This window comes from Conger conger, chromosome 2 (genome assembly GCF_963514075.1).
Source record: "Conger conger chromosome 2, fConCon1.1, whole genome shotgun sequence".
Lineage (NCBI taxonomy): Eukaryota > Metazoa > Chordata > Actinopteri > Anguilliformes > Congridae > Conger > Conger conger.
Window position 1 is genome coordinate 10,443,419 of NC_083761.1, and position 26,628 is coordinate 10,470,046.

At 42.7% G+C, this 26,628-nt stretch overlaps 1 protein-coding gene across 2 annotated transcripts in view; it reads right to left on the reverse strand.

The window, feature by feature from the left end:
* The window catches only part of LOC133121699 (VPS10 domain-containing receptor SorCS1), a 154,450-nt gene that overhangs the window by 4,672 nt on the left and 123,150 nt on the right, over positions 1–26,628 (reverse strand). The window contains exons 9-26 of one of the 2 annotated variants that reach the window (XR_009708040.1): positions 26,159–26,338; positions 24,703–24,849; positions 22,837–22,939; positions 20,717–20,793; positions 19,189–19,280; positions 18,767–18,874; positions 14,697–14,814; positions 13,320–13,453; positions 10,370–10,483; positions 8,981–9,152; positions 8,241–8,427; positions 7,819–7,952; positions 7,055–7,178; positions 6,470–6,582; positions 5,058–5,192; positions 1,843–1,942; positions 1,145–1,250; positions 255–408 (exon numbers count right to left, since the gene is read on the reverse strand). Coding sequence is in view for 1 of the 2 variants with exons in the window: in XM_061231089.1 (XP_061087073.1) it covers positions 255–412; positions 1,145–1,250; positions 1,843–1,942; positions 5,058–5,192; positions 6,470–6,582; positions 7,055–7,178; positions 7,819–7,952; positions 8,241–8,427; positions 8,981–9,152; positions 10,370–10,483; positions 13,320–13,453; positions 14,697–14,814; positions 18,767–18,874; positions 19,189–19,280; positions 20,717–20,793; positions 22,837–22,939; positions 24,703–24,849; positions 26,159–26,338 (2,302 nt within the window). In the remaining variant the exon portion in view is untranslated. Of the gene's footprint in view, positions 1–254; positions 413–1,144; positions 1,251–1,842; positions 1,943–5,057; positions 5,193–6,469; positions 6,583–7,054; positions 7,179–7,818; positions 7,953–8,240; positions 8,428–8,980; positions 9,153–10,369; positions 10,484–13,319; positions 13,454–14,696; positions 14,815–18,766; positions 18,875–19,188; positions 19,281–20,716; positions 20,794–22,836; positions 22,940–24,702; positions 24,850–26,158; positions 26,339–26,628 lie in introns of both variants that reach the window. The other variant, XM_061231089.1, reaches the window with a different exon arrangement.

Genomic DNA, 26,628 nt, shown 5'->3' on the forward strand with positions numbered 1-26,628 from the left:
ATTCAAACTTTTTTCTGTTCACCTTGAACATTAGCTAACATAATATATATAATATGTGTTCTTACCTTTCAAAATAAGACACAGGTAAGCAACGAATCAGCTAGCTGGCACTGTTAGACCTAAGTCGCATCTATTTGTATTATGAAGGCTTTGGTGGTGAACTAAATGGAATGTTCATTTAAAAAAAGTTCAACAGTAACTGACAACTGTCTTGAAGGCACTGCAGGTTCTGTTTGAGGCTGCGGGCACCGTACCTATAGCCTGTGTGTCCAACGTTGTGTCCAGAAGCTCCAGGGAGGTCACCAATTCCCGCTGAGAGTTCGGAGCGTTCTCCATGGGACTTACTGGACTTATCACTTCTTGTTCTTTTTCGTTCTGCATTTGCGCATAGACATTGAGGCCTGGGATCTTCCTTGAGGAAAGATTAACAATACAATAGGGACACAGAGAAAGGCAAGGTAAATAACTGGGCGCTGAACGTCGAGAGGAACGCGCGGTACAATGGCAGGAGGAGGGGGGTGGGGTGGGGGGTGTAACTCATTAGTCCTCGTTAATATGCTGTAGACCCTCCCCATCATGAACAAATACGAAACGCTGTACGTGTCATGCAGCCGGATGTCAAAAATATCTTAATCCCGGCAAGTTAACATTTTGGCTCTCGGGAGAGTTGAGGAGAATGTATGTATGGTCTGCTGATCCCGCTCTTTGTCTCTGCTCTAATCCATACGACCCCTCCTGCCCTTTTCCTGTAAAGCTGCACCTGTGTGGAAAGAACTCATTTAAAATTTGAGAAAGGTCAAACAGAACATTCTCAAAGGGCTAAATATTGATACTGTCTGAATTCTGACTGGCATTTCACATTTGCAGAGAGTTCTGAGACGCAACCCTTCCCCCTCGTGCTTCCCTCCGAGCTGAAAACCGTCTCTTGCTTTGTCGTGCAGACTTGAAGGTCGTTGCAATTGAAAACAAGGATAAAAAAAAAAACCTTCACAACAAATTTCACAACAAATGTCTACATATAAACATATACTGGTAAATAATAAGCACCTACACTTCCCACGCTAGATGATCAAACTACACATTGTTACATTTCTGTGTAAAATCACTTTATTCAATCACAGTCTATATATGAAGATTACTGTACCTTTTGAATTTATAGATGACGAAGATTGCTAAACCCAAAACGACTACAGATAACAGCATGAGCATCGCAGAACCACTGTGATTTTCACTGGTGTCCACCAGGGGCGCTATGGAGAGAAATAATAAAACACAAAATGTAAATCGTGAATGTAACGCATTCTAATGCAGTGCCTGCTTGCTAACGTGGCCCAGCCATCTAAAGTGCCAGTCTTTGGTTTGGTGATGTTCCCAGCAGCCAGGAAACTAACTCATGCCAACACTGGTTATGTCTGAAAGTGTTGAGGAGGCCACACCATCTTGCAGTGGGGCAGGGCATTTCACATTTCCTGCCACACTGTGAAATAGTGACACCTCTGGACACTTAGAGAATTACAGTCTCTCTTTACCAGCTAAGAATGAAAAGCAGTCTTCAGGTGCTATGACCGGTTATTTTTGACACTTGATTTCTTTTGAGGGCTAGTACCCCCATTTCAACTGATTTTCCGCAAATAGCTTGATCCACTTTGATTCAAATGGAACCATTAAATCCATAAAGAAGGTTTTCATCTTTTCATACGGTAAAGAAGGCCTCTCTTCCTCTGAGTGTACCTTAATTATCATCATTATCATCGCCGCATGTCCAGACTTCCCATTTAGGAGTGGAGCGAAAAGAAGAATGTGTCCCCATTAGGGCTACGATAAGGCCGAGCTGTTACTCACCCGCTGACAAATGCGCAGCGTAGACAGTGACTTGAACCCCAGGCCGGAGAGTGAACTGTACAAGATTTTGATTAAGGGCGCTGAGCAGGACTTCAGAAAGCTGGGGAAAGATTAATGCATTCCTTGTTCAGGGTACCACCTCGACTCCATAAATATTTTAATGCTCACCATAATACACTCGAGAGTTTACCTTCCGCTTTTATTCGGAGACAAGGTCAATTACACCAGAAGGCACAGGTGCCCGTCCGAATACAGCCGTGCGTGTGTGAGGACGGAAAATGGCCACAAGGAGGAAGTCGTTTCATTTTATGGATTCATTATCGCCGCCGAATTAACTCACTGCATTATGATTTTTTTCCTCTCACTTTAGAGGCTGAAGGTTAAAACTGAGGTTTCTGACAGGTTCATATAATAGTTAGTACCATCATTCCAAAATGCGCTGTATTTATAATCGATATTTATTAATTTAGTGCTCCATTTTCAACACTTATGTTCGTGCATCACTTGGAGAGTCTGAATTGCTCCTAGATGTGAGTGTGTGAGTGAATTGTGTGTGTGCCCTGTGATGTATTCGTGACCTGTCCCTGGTGTATTCCTGCCTCTTCCCCAATGCATGCTGGGATGGGAGGCTCCAGCACCCTCCACGACCCTGACCAGGAATAGATGATGGATGGATGGATTGATATTAATGCATCCAATATATTGCAGAAAGGCTCATTTCCATCTGTAGGTAGGTGTTAACAATAACAGGTAACCTGCATGTACTAGTATACCCAACCAAACGACAGCAGAACCTCATTCAGGTGGAGGCCTTCAGTAACCATGCACATAGCGTGCAGCATATTTCACAATGGGCTCTTTTTCATTCCGCTCATGTGGAAACGCGGATATCTCAGGGACATGTATTCTACCGCAGGAAGTGCCGGGTTTCGACCGTGCACCAGCCACAACCATAATCAGACAGGGCGATATGAAAACACGAAGTGACAACAATGTCACCATAATCGTCCTGAACCCGCTTCTCTATATTGCTGCCTCCAGCTGGCTAATACCGACGGCAAATGTGTTGTGTTTACGGACATAAATCACACCGAGACAAAAGTTTCAGCCGCTTTATTTCCCTTCGTTCGTGGTATTATAATCGATGGCAGCTCGCGCGCTATGCATACACCAGGCATACGACGCGACTGCAACTCGACGGAGAGACGCCGCCAAACAAACGCCATGCCGGAATCCATCTCATTCCTCAGCTGTGCTCCATCAATTTTATCCGCCTCATTTAGCAAATTAATTGTGATATGAGTGATTTCTGCAGTCCTTCATTCTTTTTTATATTCCTTACCGGTTAAAATTAGAACATTCCATGAATAATTACTTTTTTCTTACTGTGCACGGGGGTCAGTAAATCTATTATGCATTTTAATAAGTTGGAGGCACATTACACTTTCATGTTGCCAGCCTGGAATGAAGATTTATTGCGCACTTGTGTGAGGGCTACCGCCAAGCAATCAAGCAAGCGAGGAAATCTACTGGATTTCCAACTGCTTCTGTTCAGCCAGCATGCAGGAACTTCCCGTAAACACAGACGCTCTGCGACACCACGCCTCACAGTCTGCTGTATTAAACGCGCATTAATCCAGCTGTGATGTACAGCTGGAGGAATGATTCATGGTGGTGTCTCCATTCCTCGCAGTGTCTCCAAAACTATAACAATAAGGAATAAAAAGAAGTTCTAGACATGGGTGTTTGTGTACATTTTGAATGGGGCCACACTTGACAATAATGTTCATGAATTGGCATTAACTAATGTAGTTGTTAACATTTATTAATGATGGACAAATACATTAATTAAGCAAATAACTTTTCATTAATTCATTTTCATTGTTAAGCACTAACATATTTGTTACATGATATGTATACATTAGCAAACCATAGGATGATAATGGATAATTATTTAACCATGGACAAATACGTTAACTGACTTTTTCCATTCCAATATGAACTGGCAATAACTAATGTAGTTGTTAATATGAATGAATGATTTACAAATACATTAACAGATCTGTACAGATTAACTCAGTGGTAGTTAGTTAAGAACTACATTCGTTCATGCCAATTCATGGAACCTTATTGTAAAGTGTGATCATGAATGGTATGGTGTGTTCATGTGTGTCAGTGCACATGTATGTGGATATACATGCAGTTATATGTGGTATATGTCATGCCAGATAGACATATATTATTCAACAATTAATATTTCAATAATAGATATTAAAAGTACTCATAAATGAATATTAAACTCCTATGGTAGAATATGTTACAGAAATGTTATATTAGAATGGAAATAAAATCTATTTTGGGAAGCTTGAATATTAAATGCAATGACAAGGGCATTGTTGCTGGCGAGGCTGGTGATGTTTTCCTCAATCTCATTGTAAATCTAAATATTTTATCACTTCATTTCAGAGATCATGAAATGATTCTTGCACGGATGGAAGCCAGAGACCACTCCCACCAAAAAAATACAATAAAATGAAGACGATCAAACATTGACATCTAGTGGAGAAAAGACGGAAACTGTGAGTCGCTGTCTTTTTCTTTTACAGTTGGTTTTTGTTCCAACTACATTACGGCATTGCCAGTAAACGACCCTGGTATTAGAAAAGCTTGGTAAGCACAGTACACTGTCACACACACACAATGCTGCATGTCACCTACAGTAATAAAGCACCGGAGACAGAATGTCATTCCAGTCTAATTGTTCTTTATGAATTCTACACCAACGCTTCCCAAACAAACACCAATAACAGAAAAAGTAAAAGACAATAAGCACACTGACCCAGTACACAAATCCAGTGTGTTTACTGATTGCAATGTAATGTAAGGTATCACAAAACCTTTTTTTGAGGTAAAATTGAAGTGCGAGGGAAGGTTTTTTTCCCTAATTCATGACAAATAAAAGGCAGAGAAGATAGCAAGCGACACTTGTGCACACATGTACAGTACGCTGCACAGCTGAGCTGAAAGTGAAACAGATATTTATCTGAATTACCCCAGCAGTGACCGTTTTCCCCCAGAAACCACTGCTACAACTACACACGCTCAAACACCTGTGCTTACCACAGCAATGGAGCTAAGAGACACGCCCACATTAATCATGCAAATATAACTGGGAAAGAGCGCGCCGCTTCATGCTAATAAGGTAATATTTTTACCTGATCTAAATGTGTCATAGTGGTGTCCAGCTTGCCTTCCGTAAACTCCTTATCCGGCAGCAGGAAGAACTCGGCTGCTGTGGGGAGACCAGGCAGGACTGTGACCAGGAGCTGGTCTTCTCTGACCCCGGTGGCCTGGAGGAGGAAGGAGGATTATCCACCGGAACATCATCATTTTATACTCTGATAACATAAACATGATATGTCAAACAGTTTCAACATGTGATGCAATACTGTACACTATCGCCAAATAAAGAATGAAATGAAGACAGAGATGCGACATTACCGATACATTACGTGTCATTTAGCTGACGCTTTTTATCCAAAGCGACTTACAGTTGATTTGACTAAGCAGAAGACAATCCTCCCCTGGAGCAATGCAGGGTTAAGGGCCTTGCTCAAGGGCCCAAAGGCAGATCTTGTTGTGGCTACACCGGGGATCGAACCACCGACCTTGCAGGTCCCAGTCATGTACCTTAACCACTACGCCACAGGCTGCCCCATATGATATGTCAAACTGTTTCAACATGTGAGGCCATACTGTATACTATTGCCAAAGATCCCCCACCCCCAGGTGTGTCAAAGTGTCCCTGAGCAAGAGATCTAACCCCCAAATGCTTCTGACGAACTGGTTGGTGCCTTGCATGGCAGCCAATCACCGTTGGTGTGTTAGTGTGTGTGAATGGGTGAATGAGAAGCACTAATTGTAATAAAAGCGGTATACAAATGCAGTCAATTTACCATTTATCAAACTCAATCTACTGAAACAACACTATCTGTATGGATTAAAACCCTGAACATTGATGTATTTCGTAAACTAAACATCTTGGCTGTTTTCCCAATGTTTCATCGGAGAGGATGTTAAATGTCTCCCAAAGCCTTGACTTCTTTACACAACTGCAGACTAAATAAAGCAGGCACACCGGAAAGCTATCCTTGTGGAGAGATGTATTCTATTTTATCTTTGTGTGTCCTTGTTGCTCTGCAAACACGACCCTGAAATGAATGATGAATAAAACACCAATATGGCAAACCTTGTCTATGTACAAAGTGTAAGTAGAGGTATACCCCCTTTTCCCTTATAGCTGCCATTCATCTGAAAGAGCAAAGGTCAATGAGAATATGGCAGCACAGGAGTGTTTCATTTCCACACGTAACAACAATCTGGTCACAGAAGCAGCTTGTGGTGGTCTGGGGATCAAACCTGGGTCAACCACATCATTGTTTTGGATTCAAATACCTTTCTGTGCTCGACTGATCTCGCCTGGTGCAATAGAGCCAACCAAGAGGACCAGAAGGCGGGGCTTGCGCTTGTCGAGAGTATTTCATAGGTTCCAATACGTCAGACACGCTCAGTAAAGCGCAGAAAAGTATTTGCTATGATATGATAACAGACAGTACAGGTGACTCACGTGGATCATGGAGTTCTTGATCACTCTGCTGACGTCCAGTCGCCATTCCGTGACATCGGGATTGTGCTCGTCCAAATTTGAAGAAAAAGCCAAGAGATGTGACCTGAAATATTCTTCATAAAAAAAATACAAATAAAAATAAAACTTCCCTTTCACATACATACATAACGTATACAGTATACAGTATGCATGTTTATGTATGTATGTATGTATACAGTATATGAGTGTATGTGTTTATGTCTGTAGGTATGTGTTTATTATTATAACTGCCATAGTCGTATTCTCCAGGGACAAAACATTGCCTTAAGCTCATTGCCTTGAACTATTATCTTTGATTCTCTGTGCTTATCAAAATTCCAAATACTCACGATACAGAGTCAACAGTGGGTGTATACAGAAAAGTAACATTATGACAGATTCGCCACTCAAAACCCCAAAAATAAATACAATGAATCCTTCAAAAAATGAGCTCTATTGTAGGCATGGATAATGACAGGATTCTACGTGAAATACAATTATTTGGCTTCTCGGGAGGAAGAAGTAAAGCGGTTTGGCGGTCGGGCTTTGGGTAGATAAAGTACCCACCGTGCACAGCGACGGTTTTGCGGTCTTGCAGGATGGAGCTCCCAGCAGACACCTGCACTGTGACAGTGCTGACTCCCTCCCTGGAGAAAGTGAATGCTACACTTCCCTCCAGGCTGATCACTGGCTGTGGAGTCAAACACACGAGAGACCGGGTCCCATGGGAGTCTTATCAACCTGGTTAGCAGTGCCTTTATTTACGCTCCCAACACAACGATGGGCTCACACCTGTGTGTGGGTGTGTGACACGTGTCATTTCCTGTAAACACCAAAGCATTCGGTGAAGTGTAGTAGTTTATGATAGTTGCTCCATGCTAGTTTTGACGGGTTGGAAATGAAGGGAGTGAAAGAAAAAAGAGCAGATCCAAACCTCTCACTAGCTTACCTCTCCCAAACATTTACTTTGGTTCGACATCATATTTAACTTACGTAAAAGCAATTCGGAAAAAAGAGTCAATCACGTCATCAAAATTTCCATCATGAAATCAATGTTCATAAGTTGAGTTCTAGCCATATAATCTATTCTATAAAGTACTACGTCTTCTAATTTGCGTAACAAAATGAACCAATTTCATACAAAAAAAAAGTTTTAATTACATTTTAATTGACATTTATTTCAGCAAAAGTCAAATTCAGAATAGTATGTGTGAAGCACCTCTTATAATATACATATTTTTTAGTCATAATAGTAGAAGTAGGCTGTGCTTACATTAACCAGTGCCTTAAATTATGAGAACAAAAAAAAAATGCAAGAGCATTTCACGAACCTCTGAGTTATTTCCGAACCACCAGATGTACGTGACAGTTCCCACTTGACTGGGCCAGAGGACGGCGGTGAGATTGACCTCTTTATTCTTCACCGCCACGAAGGGAACGGAGAGATGGACGTGCTCCAGTGGACCTGCACAGCGACACAAACAAGCACACACAAAAATAACTAGCTAAATACAAATTCCAATTTGGTACCCGGTATTGCAAAAACGCCTTTATTGGTTTCTTGCCCGGCGCTCTGGGAAAACGGTTAGCGTCTGCGTTGTTTCTCATCTGCGGTTCAGAGAGAGTGGCACAGGCCCATTTCCACTCCTGGCCCGTCAGGCCGACAGATTGGCGAGCCCCGACATCCCTGATCGATAAGCCATTAGGAGTGCATCTGTCACCCTCAAACGCGCGCGGGGTGGTCAGGACTCACATGTGACGTGTAGGTAGAGGAGCACGCTGTCCGACCCCAGGCTGTTCTCCCCGGTGGCGGAGACCTTGTATATCCCCACGCTCTTGTAGACGTGCTTGATGCCGTCCTCGATCGAGCTCACGTTTGAGTACGTCACCGTGTTGCCGTCGCCGAAGTCCAGCGTGATGCTCGTCCGCGAGCCGTCGCCCTGGAAACGGATAAATCGGCTCGCTAAGTACGAGGGGGAGGAAGGCAGTGCTTTTATGGTCTGTCTTGTTAGCCCCAGAGGTGGAGAATCCAGGTCCATCATGTACAAGTAATCCCCAGTATTTGTTCCAACCACCTGGATTTGCAAATTAGTACATGTCTTCAGCCAGGAGGTAGAGCTAATGAGTTAAATCAGCTGGCTCATGGGAGGAAGAAACACACAGCAGGACTATTTCTTTCTGACCCCTGGATATTCACACTATTAGCTATTCACACATTAATGAAAGTAAAAAGAAGTGTTAATTACTGCAATATTTAGCAAATGAATTATACCTATTGAATCCCTATTGAATAGCAAACATAAAGTACTCTTTGCAACTCAATCAGGCACTGGAGGACCTTTGGTGCTGAAGAACATGGCTATTACTCAGGTGGGTAGGAGTTGCCTGTAATGGTGACAGTTACATATGCTGAGACGGGTACATATGCTCTGAGCCGACCAGGCAGTCGGGGCCTGTCTAATGCGTCTGATCTCCTAAACGTCAAGCCGTCACCTCCTCCAGAAAGACCAGGAATGTGACATTGCTGCCCAGAGTGGCTGTCAGCCGGCCTTCGCTGGTGACGAGATGGAGCCCTCGAGGGGCTCGATTAGGGCAGGGCTGCTTCCTGGCCGTGTACTCCTCCATTACTCCAGCCGTACAGTTATTGGACACAACCTTCCTGTACCTGCAGCAGCAGACACAAAGCACACCCACACACAGAGGGGGAAAACAAAACAGTAAATACCAATGTTCCAGGACGTGGGTGGACTGGCTGGCTATATAGGCTGGTAGGCTGGTGAACAGCTGGTTGACCAGCTAAAAGTGTCAAAAGCACAGTTTAAACCAGCCAGCCATGGAATTTTTAGCAGAGGTGTTTGGCAGGGCTCATCAAATCTGGCCATAGAATCCAAATCCAGCCTTGGTTTTCTTTTGTCATGGGTAATTAACTGAACAATTAGTGCTATTGATTGGCCCGACTGTCTTCACACCTGACTCCCAGGTAAAGGTAGGGGTGGAAACCAGCAGTTCCCGGCACTCGAGGACCATGATTAGATGATCCCTGGTGTATGGTATCATAAGAACATAAAAGTATCACGTTCTTCAACATCATAAATTTATTTATAAATAAAATAAATCCATAACAGGGTTTAACAAAAACAAAAAGGAGGCATTAAGCTTTAGAGAAATAAGAATCTGAACTGCTGCCAGCCGTGTGTGTCATGTTAACTAGGTGCAATTAAGCTGTCAATCTACAAGACACACTTTAGAAAGCTATCAGCTGGAGGTAATCAAAACTATAAATTGCTCTTGTTCTAATCATACTGGTTCATTGTTGAGAAGTACTATGCTTTGCCATGTGAAGTATTAACCTTTGGAGTTTTATTTTAAAATGCAGATGGACGCAACAAGAAACACAATTAAGTGGAGAAAGAAAATCTATAAAGAAACAAAAGCCTCTCATTCTGAACACAAACAGTTATAGTACTTAAATACTTAAGTTATGTTATTTTATTTGTCACAAATTATTGTCATTCACAGTCATAAATGGCGGTAATTCACTGACCATTAATGGAATTATGTTCGTATAATAACTTAAACGGTCAATGAATAAGAGTCAAACACATTACAGCTTTACTTTCAACACAATGTACACCAAAGGTGAGCAATGGGGGCTACATCTGCTTTTCAGCCCAATTTCTGCCACTAGACCATATTTATGCCAGCTGACATTTCAGCAATATTCCTCTATAAGTGCATGAAAGAATGACAGCCGAATACTGTTATCATGTCCCTATATGAAACTATTATTGTGATCTAATTTGTGGAAAGAAAAACCGGTGCATACACACAGCCCCCCCCAGGATCAGAGTTGCCCACCCCTGATCTAAAATGTGGACTCACCCCGTACTGTTGAGGAAGCTGTTTCCAATGGTGCAGCTTCTGGACATGGAAGATGGAGCAAACCAAAAGGCGGGGGCACACCTGCCGTCTCTCTGCCTCTCGTACCCATAGTCACTGAGACGAAGAAAAAACGCTCATTTGAGGAATTTCAAGGCAATTTTGTTTCGTTTTTGATACAGATTTGTCTCTGAAAAGATCCTTGTAGCCGAAATAGCAGGTGTGATTCCTTATGTGAGTATGCATGTACTGCATCTCCCGCAGGTCAACATGCATTTTCTATTAGGCATTATAGTGAGTTTAGAAGTAGCTACATAAGAGAAAAAAAACATGTTTTTATGAAATATTCCTAATTTGTTATAATTTCATTTATTTCATTATTACTGGCTATGCCACTGTACCTGTAACAGTCCATTAAATAGCAAAGTTTACCAGCCTTCTTTTGAAGACACATGATTACAGCACTCCACCAGAGGACTACATTATGACTGGCATCGTTACCTGCTAAATCTCTCTTCCATAGCTCACAAAAGGAATGGTTTCCACACAACAATATAGCTGCAAAAAGTTAGCTATTGTATTAACTTATAGCAGCAGGGGAATTGAACACACTCAGGTTTGTGAATGCCTTCTTCAGATACCCTCCGGTGCTTTAATTCAGTGTGGGGTAACTACATTTATCAAAAGTTTTTTCCCCCCACATTAAAATGCTTTTCTTTGTGTTGTTGTTTCTGTTGCTGTTGTTATCATTGCTATTTCTGATGATGCACATATAAATGTTGGAATTACTCAGCAGGGTATATCTGGCTTGTCAGAAAATTGAAGTCCAGCTGTGACTGAAAATATTGTTGTACGTCCATGATGATGCCCATTGGAAATCTGTCCTAAAATGTTACTCTGAGCAGACAAAAAAGCTTCATAAACATTCCCTGTGGCAAAAAAAAAGCTTCATAAACATTCCCTAGTACGTAAAATGTGATCACAGTTATGTTTCAAACAAATACATACAGTATGCTAGCTGACACCACATTATAAAATCCATCATTCATGCTCCGTTCATAACACAATCAAACGCTCAATGCAACCCACTGTTCCAGCTGAAATGCATGATGTAGCTTCAGATAATAGACTTTACCCAAACTAACACAGAGTCTGGCGTCTCCTATCTTAAACTTGGACACTTGGAGCTCTACTGTAATGAAACTAGCAACAGGAAGAACATAAAGACTTTAATTGCTTGGTTGAGTCAATGTTGATGAGATGTTTTATACACCATAGCAGTACGAAGCTTCACGCAATCCAAGTCCAGGCCTTATTTCCAATTATATTCATAGTCCAGCCATGGAGTGTGATGGCAGAACTAGAGCAGAGGATGACTGAGATTGATCAGTCTGATATTTGCCCATATCCTGATGCGTGATGTGTCCATTTTAAAGATTTAAAGATTTACAGTGTGAAGCTATGACGTTGTCTCTTAAAGGTTCTGTCTTTCAATGTCAGGTGCCAGAGGAAGACTGAACAGAATATTTCCCGGGCAGAAAATACAAGCAGCATCTTGTTCAAAATTCTGTACGTAAATATTACGCACCATTAAAGTATCACGAGGACAACCACTGAAAGCAAGCAGAGTTGTTTGTCCGACAATTAAAAAGCAATAGGTTTTCTGGAAATGAATGGGACAAATTATGCCAATTACTAACACATGCACATACTATATGCACTGTAGTGCTGTGATTCTTAATGAAAGCTATTAAAAAAGTGACTCATTATTAATAAAAGTCACTTTCTGAATAGCAACAGATTTATGGGAACATATATATGAGGAGCTGCATACATGGCATGAATAATGCTATTAGTGGGAAAAAATAGGAAAATGAATATGGAATTACTGAAGAGTTTTCAGTGAATATACTTACAGGCATAACAAATAAGGTGATGGCAAAATTAATTACATAAACTAGATTCATGAAGTAAATGTCCTATTGTTGTTTGCACACATATACGTATGCATGCACGCAGACCCACGCACACACACTCTCAGAGCCATGCAGCTGACTGGTTTTCATTTAGCAGACACATACACACACACACGTACATATACACGTACACACACACACACTCAGAGCCATGCAGCTGACTGGTTTTCATTTAGCAGACAGTGCCTCCAAGTGAATCCACTAAAATCCTAATGTCATTCTGATCTGGAGCAACCTATCCATGACGGTGATCTTCTTATTCATTTTTTATTTTATTTATTCATTCATTCTGTTGCACAGCGATGTTTCAATGGCTCTTGTACTGCAACTTTTTAGTGAGCAATTCCATTTGTGAAAAGACCGTGCCTGGCCTCCGTTATCATATACACGCGTTCCCTATACTGAACACAAGCACTTTAAAATCACATCCGCAATGGGTAACACAGCCACAGCAGAGAAAGCCCTTTCCATTCCTCCGGGGATTAGCTACTTCATGAGTACCTTGAAGCAGACGTTCTGGGGGAAGCTCTGTTGTGCTGTAATATACTTTTGAAAGTTGTGCTTTCCTGCTTAGTCTGTGTTTCTCACCCTTTACCACAGGCTGTTCCTTACGAGGACATTTTTTGATTCCCTTTTCTAAAGGCCTGGGCAGAGCTTGGTATTAATTAGAAATGCATTTTTATTCCGATGATATGCAGTATTTTTGTTTAAGAGCTTGCGTGCGAAGCTGACAGACTGTTGTCGATTGTGCGGCCGTGTTTAGCACACAAACTATCAGAGGCAGGAGCTGCAGAGAGGAATGGGAACGTGTTGCGATGTGTCAGCGCTCAGGGTATAAAATAGCAGGGCATCCCTTCATCGTGCTTACTGAGGTGGAGGATAAGGATGAAGTGTCAAACAGAAGGATCATTCATAGCACACAGCACCACTGTAACTGGTCTCTACGAACAAAGCGCTTTGGCTGCAAGTGAACTCACCATTCAAAGTCCGACTCTGTGCAGTCACATGGTTCGGACGTCATGGCGACGGAGTAATCCTTGCCCATTACACATCTGGCGATGGGTTTCAATTTCTTGTAGATTCTTTTCACTCCCATGATGCACGGCTCACCCTGTAATTACACATTAAAGAAAGGTATTTACAAAGCTATTTCAATTTGGCAGATATTTAACAAGCATAAAATGTTTGCAGTAATGATCTCTATAAATGGTTCTTTATAAGAGCTGCTGGTCCTTTATGCGCATTATGTGGGTATGTGGGTGTGCGTGTGTAGGCGTGTTTGTTTGGGCGCACATAAGTGTGTGTGCACGTGTAGGTAGGTGTGTGTTTCGGCGTTCGTAGGTGTGGGTGTGCACACGTATGTGTGTGTGTGCATGTGTGTGTGTGCTCATGTATGTGTGTGTGCCTATGTGTGCATATGTGTATGTGTGTGCATGCGTGTGTGTGTGTCTGTGTGCGTGTGCTGGTGTGTGTGCGCGTGCTTGCGTATGTGTGTGCGTGCTGGTGTGTCATCCTCCTGCACTTCTTTCCCCGACACAGGCAGCCCTGGCATGGAAAGACCCTGCCAGTGAGTCTCCTGAACTGTCTGTCTGCATCTACAACAAGCGGAGCGTCGAAGGCGCTGAGATCTTTTCTGATGTGGCTCCAAGCATAACTGGGTCACACAGCTTGCCGTCTGAGCGCATATGCTGGCCGATGCCTTCGCTGTGCGCTGGAGAGGAGCTGGCACCACACAGCGTCTGCAGGAGTCAAGGGGCTGTGAACAGACGCCTAGCCGGGCTCCAGGACCTCCGGAGAGGGACACAGCCGCACTCAAATATGTCAGAGACAGAGCGCTCCAACTTTTCACTGCCCCAAGTTCACAGGGATCAGAGAACTGAGACAGAGGGGGTATGGAGGGTGTTCAAAGGTCTTTATGAACACCCCCCCAAGGTAGAAGTGCAGATACGGCAGACTAGTCTAGAATGGAAACACCGCCTATGTCAGAGTTTATGTAATTGAATATGAACCTACATACTTGCAAAAGAGATATGCTGAAAACAACACATAACAAGTAAGTTTTAACTGTTGAAAGTAACACAAAAGGAGTAACACATCCTTTTTTCAAGCATCGCCCCAGTAGCACGAACAGGTGAAGCAGCGGTCCTCCGGGGGGTGAGGTGGCCAGGGGTTTTGGAGCCTCACGGGGCGATGCATAATGGGGAGCAGCTTTACTGAGAGAGGGGAGGATCGTGGATGGGGTGGAGGCAGCCTGAAATCATGTCCTTCAGTGTGACTTGAGAAGGACATTAATTATGAATTATTATTCACTATTCGGCAGAATCACAGAGGAAGGGGTTAAAGACAGCTCTCACCTGGTTGTGCAGGTGCCAGGTCTGATAATCCCCCTCTGTACATCTTCTGTTGAAAATGGACCTGAAGTCAATTTTGACAAGCTGCCACTCAGACCGATGACTGAAATGTCCGAAGATTCTGAAAAAAAAAGTATCATTAGAAATACATAGTCCAAAATAAAACGAAAAAGGCACACCAATTTGGAAAGTAAAATAAAGTACCATGTCCAAATTATTATTATTATTATTAGCCTGACCTAAAATAAACCAACTACACCCAAGACCATAGACATAGACACATCTCAGACTAAATATAAACAAAAAAAGGAATACATATAAACAAATTGAGGTCAAATCTCCTCACAAAGACTCCAATCGTCACTCGAAAATTACACCCTGCAATTTCACCACAGCCCTGTTTTTCAGCAGATGTTTTTCACCAGTGAAGGACTCAGTGAGCTCCAGTGAGGGGTTGAGTGAGCTCCAGTGAGGGGCTGAGTGAGCTCCAGTGAGGGGTTGAGTGAGCTCCAGTGAGGGGCTGAGTGAGCTCCAGTGAGGGGCTGAGTGAGCTCCAGTGAGGGGCAGAGTGAGCTCCAGTAAGGGACTCAGTGAGTTCCAGTGAGGGGTTGAGTGAGCTCCAGTGAGGGGTTGAGTGAGCTCCAGTGAGGGGCTGAGTGAGCTCCAGTAAGGGACTCAGTGAGCTCCAGTGAGGGGTTGAGTGAGCTCCAGGGAGGGACTCAGTGAGCTCCAGTGAGGGGCTGAGTGAGCTCCAGTGAGGGGCTAAGTGAGCTCCAGTGAGGGGTTGAGTGAGCTCCAGGGAGGGACTCAGTGAGCTCCAGTGAGGGGCTGAGTGAGCTCCAGTGAGGGGCTGAGTGAGCTCCAGTGAGGGGCTGAGTGAGCTCCAGTAAGGGGCTGAGTGAGCTCCAGTGAGGGGCTGAGTGAGCTCCAGTGAAGGACTCAGTGAGCTCCAGTGAAGGACTCAGTGAGCTCCAGTGAAGGACTCAGTGAGCTCCAGTGAGGGGTTGAGTGAGCTCTGCTCTATAAACACAGCCGTTCGGAGGATGCAGACTGCCGAGGCGGACTGAGGCCTTTATTAGCCAGAGAAGCCAGTGTAGGAACGTCCCTCTATTTGATGAACAAGCCCGTCGCCCATCTATTTTACAAGTGCTCTCATTAGCTCAGTGGGAGTTCCTGACAGAGGAGCGTTTGTCATCATCTGAAGTGATGATTTAGTGCTCCACACCGCCGGCTCAGCGATGCTGCGTGCCACATCTGTAACTAGTCTGTGAGGCGCGGGCAGCTTTGAGTACTCACTACCGACAGTGTTACTGTAGCGCTAATTAATGTAATTTACATAACCTAGTCAGAAGAGAGCTGTTTGCTTTCTGTTCTGACTAACTCACTCTGTACCGTTGGCTGGATGACACTATTCCCATAGATGGCACTCTCTTTATTTAGTATATGGTCATAAATAATTAGTGCGATTCTCTTCAATGTTCCGATGTTAAATAATAAGGCGAAGGCACTGAAAACGTGGCCATGGCATTCCATCGCACTGAGGAATTTTAACTGTCATCTTGGAAAAGGACACCATCCGAACAGCCGGATTTCCCATTTTGTATGCACAGATTTCCCTCTGAAAATAACTGCTTCCTCTCGCGAAAAGGGAACGGAGATAATTTGGAAAAAGGGAGACATTGTGCGCATTCAGTGTGGACGGTGCAATGAGCAATCTGGACAGGCCAGCTAGAACACACAATGCCTCTGGATCTATGAGGCAATTAAACTTCAATGCAGCAAGTGTGCAGAGTATTTTTTTAAACCTTACGCCCTCTGGTGGTCAAGAATGGAATCCTCCAATCACCACTACTATCACCTCAAACAAAAAATAGGCACAGGTCCCATATTGTGGAAAATGACATTTCCCAGTGACAGCTCCCTGTGGAGTTGTAGGTGCTATAAAAACACTGGGAAAATATCAAAACGCACAGAAAATCCACACAGTCTGTATGAATAAAATGTGCATTTAAACTGCCTGAAAGCTGTGACATCCCAACGATACACTCATTTGCTTCAGCACAGCCCACCTTTTGGCTTGGCAAAGACGGCATTTAGTTCATTGGAGCTACCTGTAGCCAGCCAATCAGAACAGACGTATCACTAAAACAGCCTGTTCTCGGCAAAGCTCATGAGAGGCGCTGGAGAATGGATATGTAAAACTGGACGGAGATCGGTTTTGGTCCTAAAACCTTACAAACGTGTTCTTATGGATATCCGGACCTAAAGTAAAACACTGGAAGGGTGCACAATATGGCACCTTCAATAGTGAGTACAGCAGTAAGCAAATGAACATGCAGTTGTACAACATTTAGGAGAATCGGTATGGCATGGAACAATAATCGCTTTTGTTCATTGGTTAAATTCTATGAGCTAATGATTTGTCAAATGCTGTGCACAAACATGCATTTTCTTAGTACAGGAAAGAGTTTCTTAGATCATACACTGGACCTTATAATAAGAAATTATTTTCCAAGAATCTTCTTTTCCCACTCGATGCTGATTTGTGAGCGCCTTTCACAGTCATTTTCAAACAGCTACAGTTGCTGACTTAAGCTACAGCATTGATCTCCACTGATCAGAACGTTCTGGAAGCCCGTTTTGATCTGTGACTCCAGCCGCCCATTTTTTATTAGCAGAAGAAAAATAGTCAACACAAGCTTCCATCCTCCTCACCCACATTCACAGAGACACTCTCAAACGTATTTTGTAGTATTAAGTACTGAGTACATATGGTATATATTGATTGGTATATGAATTAATCAATTCACCAAAAAACTTTATTGCCATTATGGGCATCCAATTAATTAACAGTACACCCTGAATTGATTGAACTGAAATCAAATTGACCCCAAGTCTGATTCAATATAACTGAACAGGTTAATTGTTCGGCAAACCTTATTTAAGGGCTTGTATGGGCTCTTAAAAGCGGTCTTTTACAAATGTAATATACAATCACTGAACACTTTAGGTAGACCAGGTAATACCAGCATGTTAATGCAAATATTTAATTAGCCAATCATGTGTCAGCAACTAAATGCATAAAGGCATGGTCAAGAAGTTAAGCTGTTTTTCAGACCAAATGTCAGAATGGGGAATAAATGTGATCGAAGTGACTTTGACAGTGGAATGATTGTTTGAGCCAGACAGGGTGGTTTGAGTAACTCTACTCTCCATGGTTTAATGAGTTTCACTCACGTCAACTCTACTCTTCATGGGTTAATGAATCTAACTCAGGTTAACTCTACTCTCCATGGGTTAATGAGTTTCACTCAGGTTAACTCTCTATGGGTTAATGAGTTTCTCTCAGGTTAACTCTCTATGGGTCAATGAGTTTCACTCACAGTAACTCTTCACAGGTTAAGAAGTTTCACTCACAGTAACTCTTCACGGGTTAAGAAGTTTCACTCACAGTAACTCTTCACGGGTTAATGAGTTTCACTCACAGTAACTCTTCACGGGTTAAGGAGTTTCACTCATGTTAACTCACAGTAACTCTTCACGGGGTAAGGAGTTTCACTCAGGTTAACTCTCCATGGGTTAAGGAGTTTCACTCACAGTAACTCTTCACAGGTTGAGGAGTTTCACTCAAGTTAACTCTCCATGGGTTAATGAGTTTCACTCACGTTAACTCTTGATGGGTTAAGGAGTTTCTCTCAGGTTAACTCTCTATGGGTTAATGAGTTTCTCTCAGGTTAACTCTCTATGGGTTAATGAGTTTCTCTCAGGTTAACTCTCTATGGGTTAATGAGTTTCACTCACAGTAACTCTTCACGGGTTAATGAGTTTCTCTCAGGTTAACTCTCTATGGGTTAATGAGTTTCTCTCAGGTTAACTCTCTATGGGTTAATGAGTTTCACTCACAGTAACTCTTCACGGGTTAATGAGTTTCTCTCAGGTTAACTCTCTATGGGTTAATGAGTTTCTCTCAGGTTAACTCTCTATGGGTTAATGAGTTTCACTCACAGTAACTCTTCACGGGTTAAGGAGTTTCACTCACAGTAACTCTTCACGGGTTCAGGAGTTTCACTCACGTCATGATGAGGGTTTCCTCCCCAGGCTCCCCCAGAACTCCGTCCACAAACAGGGGGGTGGAGGTGAAGCTGTACTTGCTCCACTGCCTCCCTTCATCGAAGCTGAGCCTGCAGGAAACCGCAGGATTAGAGGACACAAACTCTACCGTCGCCAACACCATGATGAAGGGCTTCTCTTTATGCCTTCAGACATCGGAAATGAAATAATTAAAATATTAACACTACACACATAACCGGATTAGGTATTGTTGAGTGTGGAAGAGAGCGGATTCAATTAAAGTAAAGTAATGCAATAAGTACAGTAATTCTATCAAGCCCCGTTAATCCCACTACATGAGTTTGAATGATATCAATAATATTAATGGGCTGCAATTGTACACATGCGTCATATAAATATAATTAATTGAATAAAGTGACATTACCAGAGGTGTCGGATGGGCAGCGGAGTGTGTCTAATTGCCACTAGAGCACCACCTTGATCCAGATAGAGCACACTGTACTCTTCATCGAAAATCTGAAAGACAAGAGAGAGCAAACAAAGTCCAAACGGTGAGCAGTGAGACAAGGCTACCCCGGCAGACTGAATACCTCTCTCCGTGGGCGACGCTACGACCAATTATGAACCTCTGGACAGCAATGGTAAGGTTTGGACCCAAGACCAGACCACAGGGCCCATCCACAAGAATGGAGCAGACCTGGGCCACATACTGTAAACAGAGTAATTGATTTGGATTCAAATACTTTTCTGTGCTCGATTGACCTGGTGCTGTCAAGCCAACCAAGAGGATCAGAATGCAGGGTTCTCACTTTTTGAGAGTACTGCATAGGTTCCAATACACCAGATAAGCCCAGTAAAGCGGAGAAAAGTATTTGAATACAAAACAATTACGTATTTGACCAAGGTCTGAAAAAACCTGAAGCATTTTAAAAATGGATTTACTCCAAAAAACATTCTGAGTAGATTACACTGCTCATAATGTCCAAAACAAGTAAATATCAACTCATAAACAATGCATGGCAATCTAGCAAGGCCTGCACTAGTACAGGCTATGAAGCATTATTAATTTGGACAGGGTATATTGAAAGTGCCACCATCTTCCTGGAAATGTGCTTTTTCATAGCTCTGTTACACTGATGAAATTGTTCATTTCAATCTCAACAATCACAAAATATTTGTCCACAAAGCTACAGCTTCAAAAATACCTTTGTGGAAAAACATGTGGCACTTGCGTGAGTCAGAATCGGTTGTTGATACAAAGCAAGCACTGCATACTCACAGAGGAGTTCTTCACAAAGACGTTCATTATGATTAATAAAGAGAAATAACAAAGAAAAAAATGTTTGATGACCCAGTTACTTGGCTGCCAGGCTTCAGCTTAGATGTGGTAGAATGAATCACAATTCATCCATCACAAAGCAAAGAATAGCAAAACAAGATAAGAAACAGCAAATCCCATTCTACTTCCTTGTTACAGACCTCAGTTTAATTAGATCCTTGGGAAAAAAAAATTACAAAAATGAAAATTCATACTGATGATGCGTCGAGTCGTGTCTCTCCACCGCCCTAACACACCTGAAACGCAAGCCTCTGAAACCGTGGGTTAATTATTCTTCCTGACAACGCATCAGACCCAAATTCACACCACACTCGGCACGGTCGAACTTTGTCACATCAATTTCCCATTAATTGCTTTCAATCTACCTTTTTAATTAGATACAAGCCCCGCAAATTAAAATTACACAACGTCAAATCAAAGAAGGAGCCACCCACTGGCGTCATATGCAGCACTGAATCCAATTAGTTTGAAGATTTCATTTGATTAACCGTAATAAAGCAGCACTCTGCGAATTACAACTCTTAAAGATATTATCTATCTAGAGCTAAATCTTATCAGGGCGTAATTAACCCCCGCTCCCCGGTCCTGAACGAGGCCCAGTGTCCGCTCTTACCTGTCTCCAGGTATTCCCGGCGTCTGACGTTATGAACATGCTGACGTTAGTGGTGGTCAGCTCAGAACCGATGCACCCTGGAGAGGAAGGGAGGCTTGGCTGAGCTTACAATACCAATTACAGTTATACAGACCGGTAAGAGGGGTGACTGAGAGCATAGAGGGAACAGGGCTAAGAGGCGCCTCTTAAAAGCTGCAACATGTCAGAGTTTGTGCTCCAGAAGCTCACTGATTGCCCCATCAATATGTGCACAATGCACTGTAGCAGCATTGTACTGTAGCTGCAGCAGCGGAGGACGCAAACAAAAAACATCCTGAATGCGCCTTTGTTTGCTGTTCCCTGAGCAGAGTACATAAACGGAAGCTTCGCTAATGGGAGTTGATAAATGTAAAAGTAATTTATGCTTTACAAGATAACAGGGCCTACCATGCATATCATGTATACGTATTTTCATACATTTGCATAATTTGCGAAAATCCAAAGTGCTGTATGTGAGTGTGTGTGTGTGTGTGTGGGTGTGTGAGAGAGAGAGTGTATGCACATGTATAGATCAATTGAAGTTTAAATGAATTCAAATTTAGTGAATAAAATAAAAACAATTAACAAAAAAAAACACAATAGAATAGAAAGTATTGAATTATTCAGCTAAACAGTAACCATATGGCTTCAATGGGCTGTAAGGTGAGATACATAATGCCTGACATGTACCCCACAGATACATGCACAAGCACAAACTGAGACCCATGTTGCTGGGAGGACGACAGGGCCGGTGTTGGTCCTAGTGAGCCACAGGGCCTGCAAGTTTGGGATGTCACTTAGCACTTCATTAAAATTGCAGTTGGTCAGACAGATAGCTCGCCTCACCTTGGTCCTTCATTGGTTTTTGAAGGTGAAAGGTGAATGGTGAAAGTGAAAGCCAGAAGACACTGTGGTTCTATAGGATCAAGTTTGGCCACGCATGAAACAACTGCACCATGAAAATGTTGCCTCAGCACTGACAAGCTAAATAATTGAAGTTTTTGTGTCAACAGCAATACTGGATCTTTCTATGATCTTCTATGATCTTTCTTGATTGACCTTCTCACGTTTGAAACGCGGCAAACTCTTTCTGGTTCATCAGGCGAAATAAACATTTTCAGACAAACTTAGGTCACGGGGCAGCCTATTAGGAACATTCTAAATGGCACTTAAGTGCAGCGGAAGCATTTTCCGTCCCCTGAACCCTCCAGTGTCTCTTGAGTGGCACTTATCAAATGTGGCCTGGCAGAGTCTCGTGTCGGCAGAGATGCTAGGTACACACTTGCACGAAACGCGCCACGCATTCGCGTTCTAAGCTAGAGCAGATAACTGCATGAGCTAACTCAGTGAAAGAAAAGGCCTCGTATCACAATAAATAATAATAATGGTGCCAAAAGAAACTCCCTGTCCTGGATTTAATTCCGCTGAGTACCTTATCATCTCATACAGAGCGAGCGTGGGGTTCATTGACTATGTCAGATCCGGCGCGGCTGATAATTAATGCTTTGGGCCAACTGGACGGGGACACATTAATTCTGCTGCGCCCTCGTAGTTAGCGGCAACCATCTGTCATAGGGTATAGCGACACGTGAAACCTGGACAGTACACTTTCAAAGGCATGACAGTTTAAATGAATAAAACGGACATGTTAAATAACACGCTGGTATTCTGCAGAGGGATGTAAAAGTAGGGTTCTTCTTTAATCACATCCGCGAGTGAGGATGTATATCTTTTTATTGGGTCTGATGTTGAAAATATTAAAGAATGTCTGAATCTGTCTGAATCTATATCTGAATGGTGTTTTCAAGGAAATCTAAGCACACCACAATACCTTGCACCTATTAGGGCAGAATTGAATTACAGTCTTATCACAAACTTGGTAAGAGCAAATCGAATTGAGTATGTGTTCAGTTACGACTTACAGAATCAAAAGCTTTTCACTATCAGCCTTTTGTTTCATCTCCTGAACATAAACTCATTTGGAAAGTAATTACGACACAATTACAATCAAGCAGAATGCAGAAAGCTTATTCCAGTTAATGAAGAGAGCTTGTAGAAAATCATTTTATAATTCCAGAGCAAGAAGTCTCGGGCGTACATACCTGAGGCCACGATGATTCCGGGGGCAGACTCTCTGCTGGCGATGTTTCCGGACGTGTAAGGATTGTCTGATACATGGAGGTGTAGATGCAGGGAACAGTACGGCTAAAAATAACGTCATAAAAAACAGGGAGAGACAGGGCAGTCAGTCAGTTATCTCTGCGCAATTATCTTGCCCGCAGTCCACATTATGCCAGTCAAAGCCACTGGTCATCGTGACGGTTCAGCGTTGCATAAATCCCATTAAAGACGCGCTCCCGATTGGCCACTGAAAACATTAATTCTGATTAGAATAACCTTTACTGACACACTTCTCATTATATCCCTGCCCAGCCTGGAGCATGTTGTGAGGAGTGTTATGGCGTGTAATGATACTTGGACATTTCCAGACAAATAGCTGCAATATGGCATGGGGGCAAAGAGAAGCCCAGTGCTGATAATTAGGTTATCAAAGGGCAATTACCACTGTGTGCAGCTTACAGGTCAGCACTGGACCCTGCACTGTGCCCGGGCTTTTACTGTATGTCAACTAAAGCACACAGTGGCCATTACAGTGGACACACTCTTCCTACAATACAATGGCACAACACAACATTGCTCTAACATAACTATACTCTTGTGGAGCATTTTAATGTGTTTTGTACAAGCTTGAGAGTGATGTAACATCTAAGAATCCTCTGCTAGTATTTCCAATCATATCGTTTATGCTTGATGTTCCTAACAGCTACACTGCTATATTAGAACAAAATGACAGCTGACCAATCTGACAACATTCCAGGAGGGATTATAAGATGATACATTATTTAAAGGCATTTTCTGGTGTGGGACTTTCATAAATAATGAAAAATGAAGATTGTGTAGTTACAGATGAACTCACACTCCCTTCTAAATTAAGCGTATTTACATACGTGGCCTGGTAACAGCTGCTCCAACACTTGCCATGTTACATGGAAAAAAGAAGCCAATTACACGTGGGATGACGTGACTCCAAACGCGTGTCATTAGCCGACTGTTCCCGGAGTCATTAAAACTTCGGAGCGTGTTTGCGGCATAGAGCAGCTTTATTATGCTCATATATTTATTTTTACACAACGGCGCTAGACATTGAAGTGCAAATACAGCGCTGATGAGTTGTTACTTTTTCAATGTTGCTAGTGTGCCATAATCAGTGAATACAATCTTTTCATCAACAGCCACCCTATTAACAGTGGGTTTCTTATTAGCATGCTGCCAAAAACAAGTTTGTACTCGAAACCCCCTACCAGGCTGTCTATGCTGACTGACTCGTCTTATTGGATAACCGAAATGTGCAATTGTTGGACTGCCTCATATTTGGCCTCATGCTGGTGCCTTTGGAAGCCTGCAAAGGAATGCCTCTCTGGATTAAAATGTGATTAAAGATGTGAGAGAGAACATTACAAGCACCATTTGAGCTCATTTAACGTGCTTTTCATTCCATTTCCTTTTTACCCGACACAAGAAAGTACATTTAGAATTGACCGTTGCCTTTTAAGCTCTGAAGTAAACTGCTTAATTTGTTTAAAAGCAAAAGTTTGTGGCGATAATTAAATAATTCAAATGAGACAAGCATTAAGACAGAATTTACATTCTCTCTCTCTTGCTCTCTCTCTCTCTCTCACTCTCACCGTATTATAAGTAACTAAATTATAAGTAATGCAGTAAACCACGTTAAAATAAGAACAATCCACACGGTATGAATGGCAGCCTCTGTCCAGCAGGGCGGCGGGTTATTGGACGGGCTCAAGCGGACGACCTTTTCACTTTGACGCGGCAGCGATAAGCGCCGCTCGTTGGTAGATCATTAATGTCAGGATCGTTCATATTTCGACAGGAACAGACGCGCTCACCAGTACACAATGGATGCTGTTGCCTCTCAGGTCAGTGGCTGGAGCCTGTAACAGACGCCAGTCTCTGCCTTTGTTGTAGGTGATGTAGGTCTTCACTTGGTTATCCACCTTTTTGTTTGCCAGGAACATTCCTTTTATCCCTGCTACCTAGGAAAATGTAAGAAAGCTGAAAAATTAATCTGCCTTTGATCGTTTAAACTTCAGAATGGCAGCAACAGGTTAAAGGCTGTGGGGTTTTTGATGAGAAACGGCATGTGAGGAAGAGGTGGAATTTAGTTCTGAAGAGACACGGTTATATTGGCCAGCACTCTCCATCTCTATCTCTGCCTTTCAAAAGACCAGCACCCACATACAGGAATGCTAGTTTTATGAGTAAGTAAACTTCAAATGAAGTAAAGAAAGGAAAAATGTCAAAATCCATTACATATTCCAATAATATAACCCATGAAAGCCCTATAACCTCACATATGCAAATGGATCCAAAGGAAATTGCATGTATTCTGTGCTTTTAAATCAGAGTGCATTGTTGTGTCAGATTGAAGGGTGATGTGTGGCTATTTCGAGTCACTGATATCTTTGTCGAACAAAAGAAAACTGGGGGGACCTGGAACCAATGTAATTCAGGCAATATGAAACGATAATTTAAAAAAAGAAATGATGGCAAAAAAGAAAAAGAACTGCTCAATGTTAGCTTGAAGCAATGATGTCATCAGGATGCTGATCTCCACTGAACATATTCCAGTCACTTAAAGAACAATGGCCTTATTATCACTCAAATATATCCTTTCAATTATTTGATAAGATTACTGATGCGGCTTCCATTGCTTATCAGTTTCTATCTTATTTCTATTCCCATTTACAATAATAACTTGAAAACAACCTTTTTTTTTTCATCAGAGAAATAATTGATCTTCAGAAAACCTCCAATCAGACGTGCACTCCCCACAGCTACTTCTGAAACGTTGGCCTTCATTTTCTGCCACATCAGTTTGAACAGAATATTATTTCTCAAAGTTATGAAGGAATTGTGCATCATGGAATCACGGAATATGGTAAATTGGAACCGTGACCCAGCTCGACAGAACAGAATGTGCCTTCATCTAAAACTTTAAATTAAAACCATAATTACACAGAATTTCAGTGTAATTATAGAGCAGGTGTGATACAGGAGTACTCGATACAGGATCTATCTGTCTATGGAACACATAGTGCTTTGAAAACGATGAAAGAAAAACCAATAAAAACCCCACAGTGCTGACCCAAAACAAACGTTTGGCACCGTTAGTGGTTCATCACACCTGACTGCAGAGACCAAAATGACCCTTACCATCCCAATCATCCAGCGTCCACGCTTGACAATCGAGGCATCCCCACTTGACGTGACTACAGGCAGTGTGAAAGAGACTCTCCTCATGCGTAGACCAGACCCATGGTAACCCCCCTAGGCATGGCATACCTCGTAGAGATCGATCATGACGTTCCCCTCCAGCCCCATGCTGCTGACCACGCTCTCCAGGGCCAGCGTGAAGAAGACCCCGCGTGGCTCGGACACGTACAGGTTATACGTGTCGTTCTGGTTCCACTCCTGCACGGCCGCCACCACTCGGTTCTCGTCAGTGCTGATCACGTGCCAGTCCTGCCACACAAAGGCCTCGTGTGTCAGGAGCCAGAGATAACAACACAACACCAATGTAAGCCCTACAGCAGGGGAGTCAAACTCCATGCCCTGGAGGGCCGCAGTGTCTGCAGGTATTTGTGGTTTCCTTTCAACCAGCAGCCAATGAAGGCCTTGAGAACAAGATGCATAGACTATTTAGCCAATGAAAGACTTAGAAATGTATCTCTCCTGCTGAAACACACCAAAAACCAGCAGACACTGCGGCCCTCCAGGACTGGAGTTTGACACCCCTACCCTACAGTGTCACC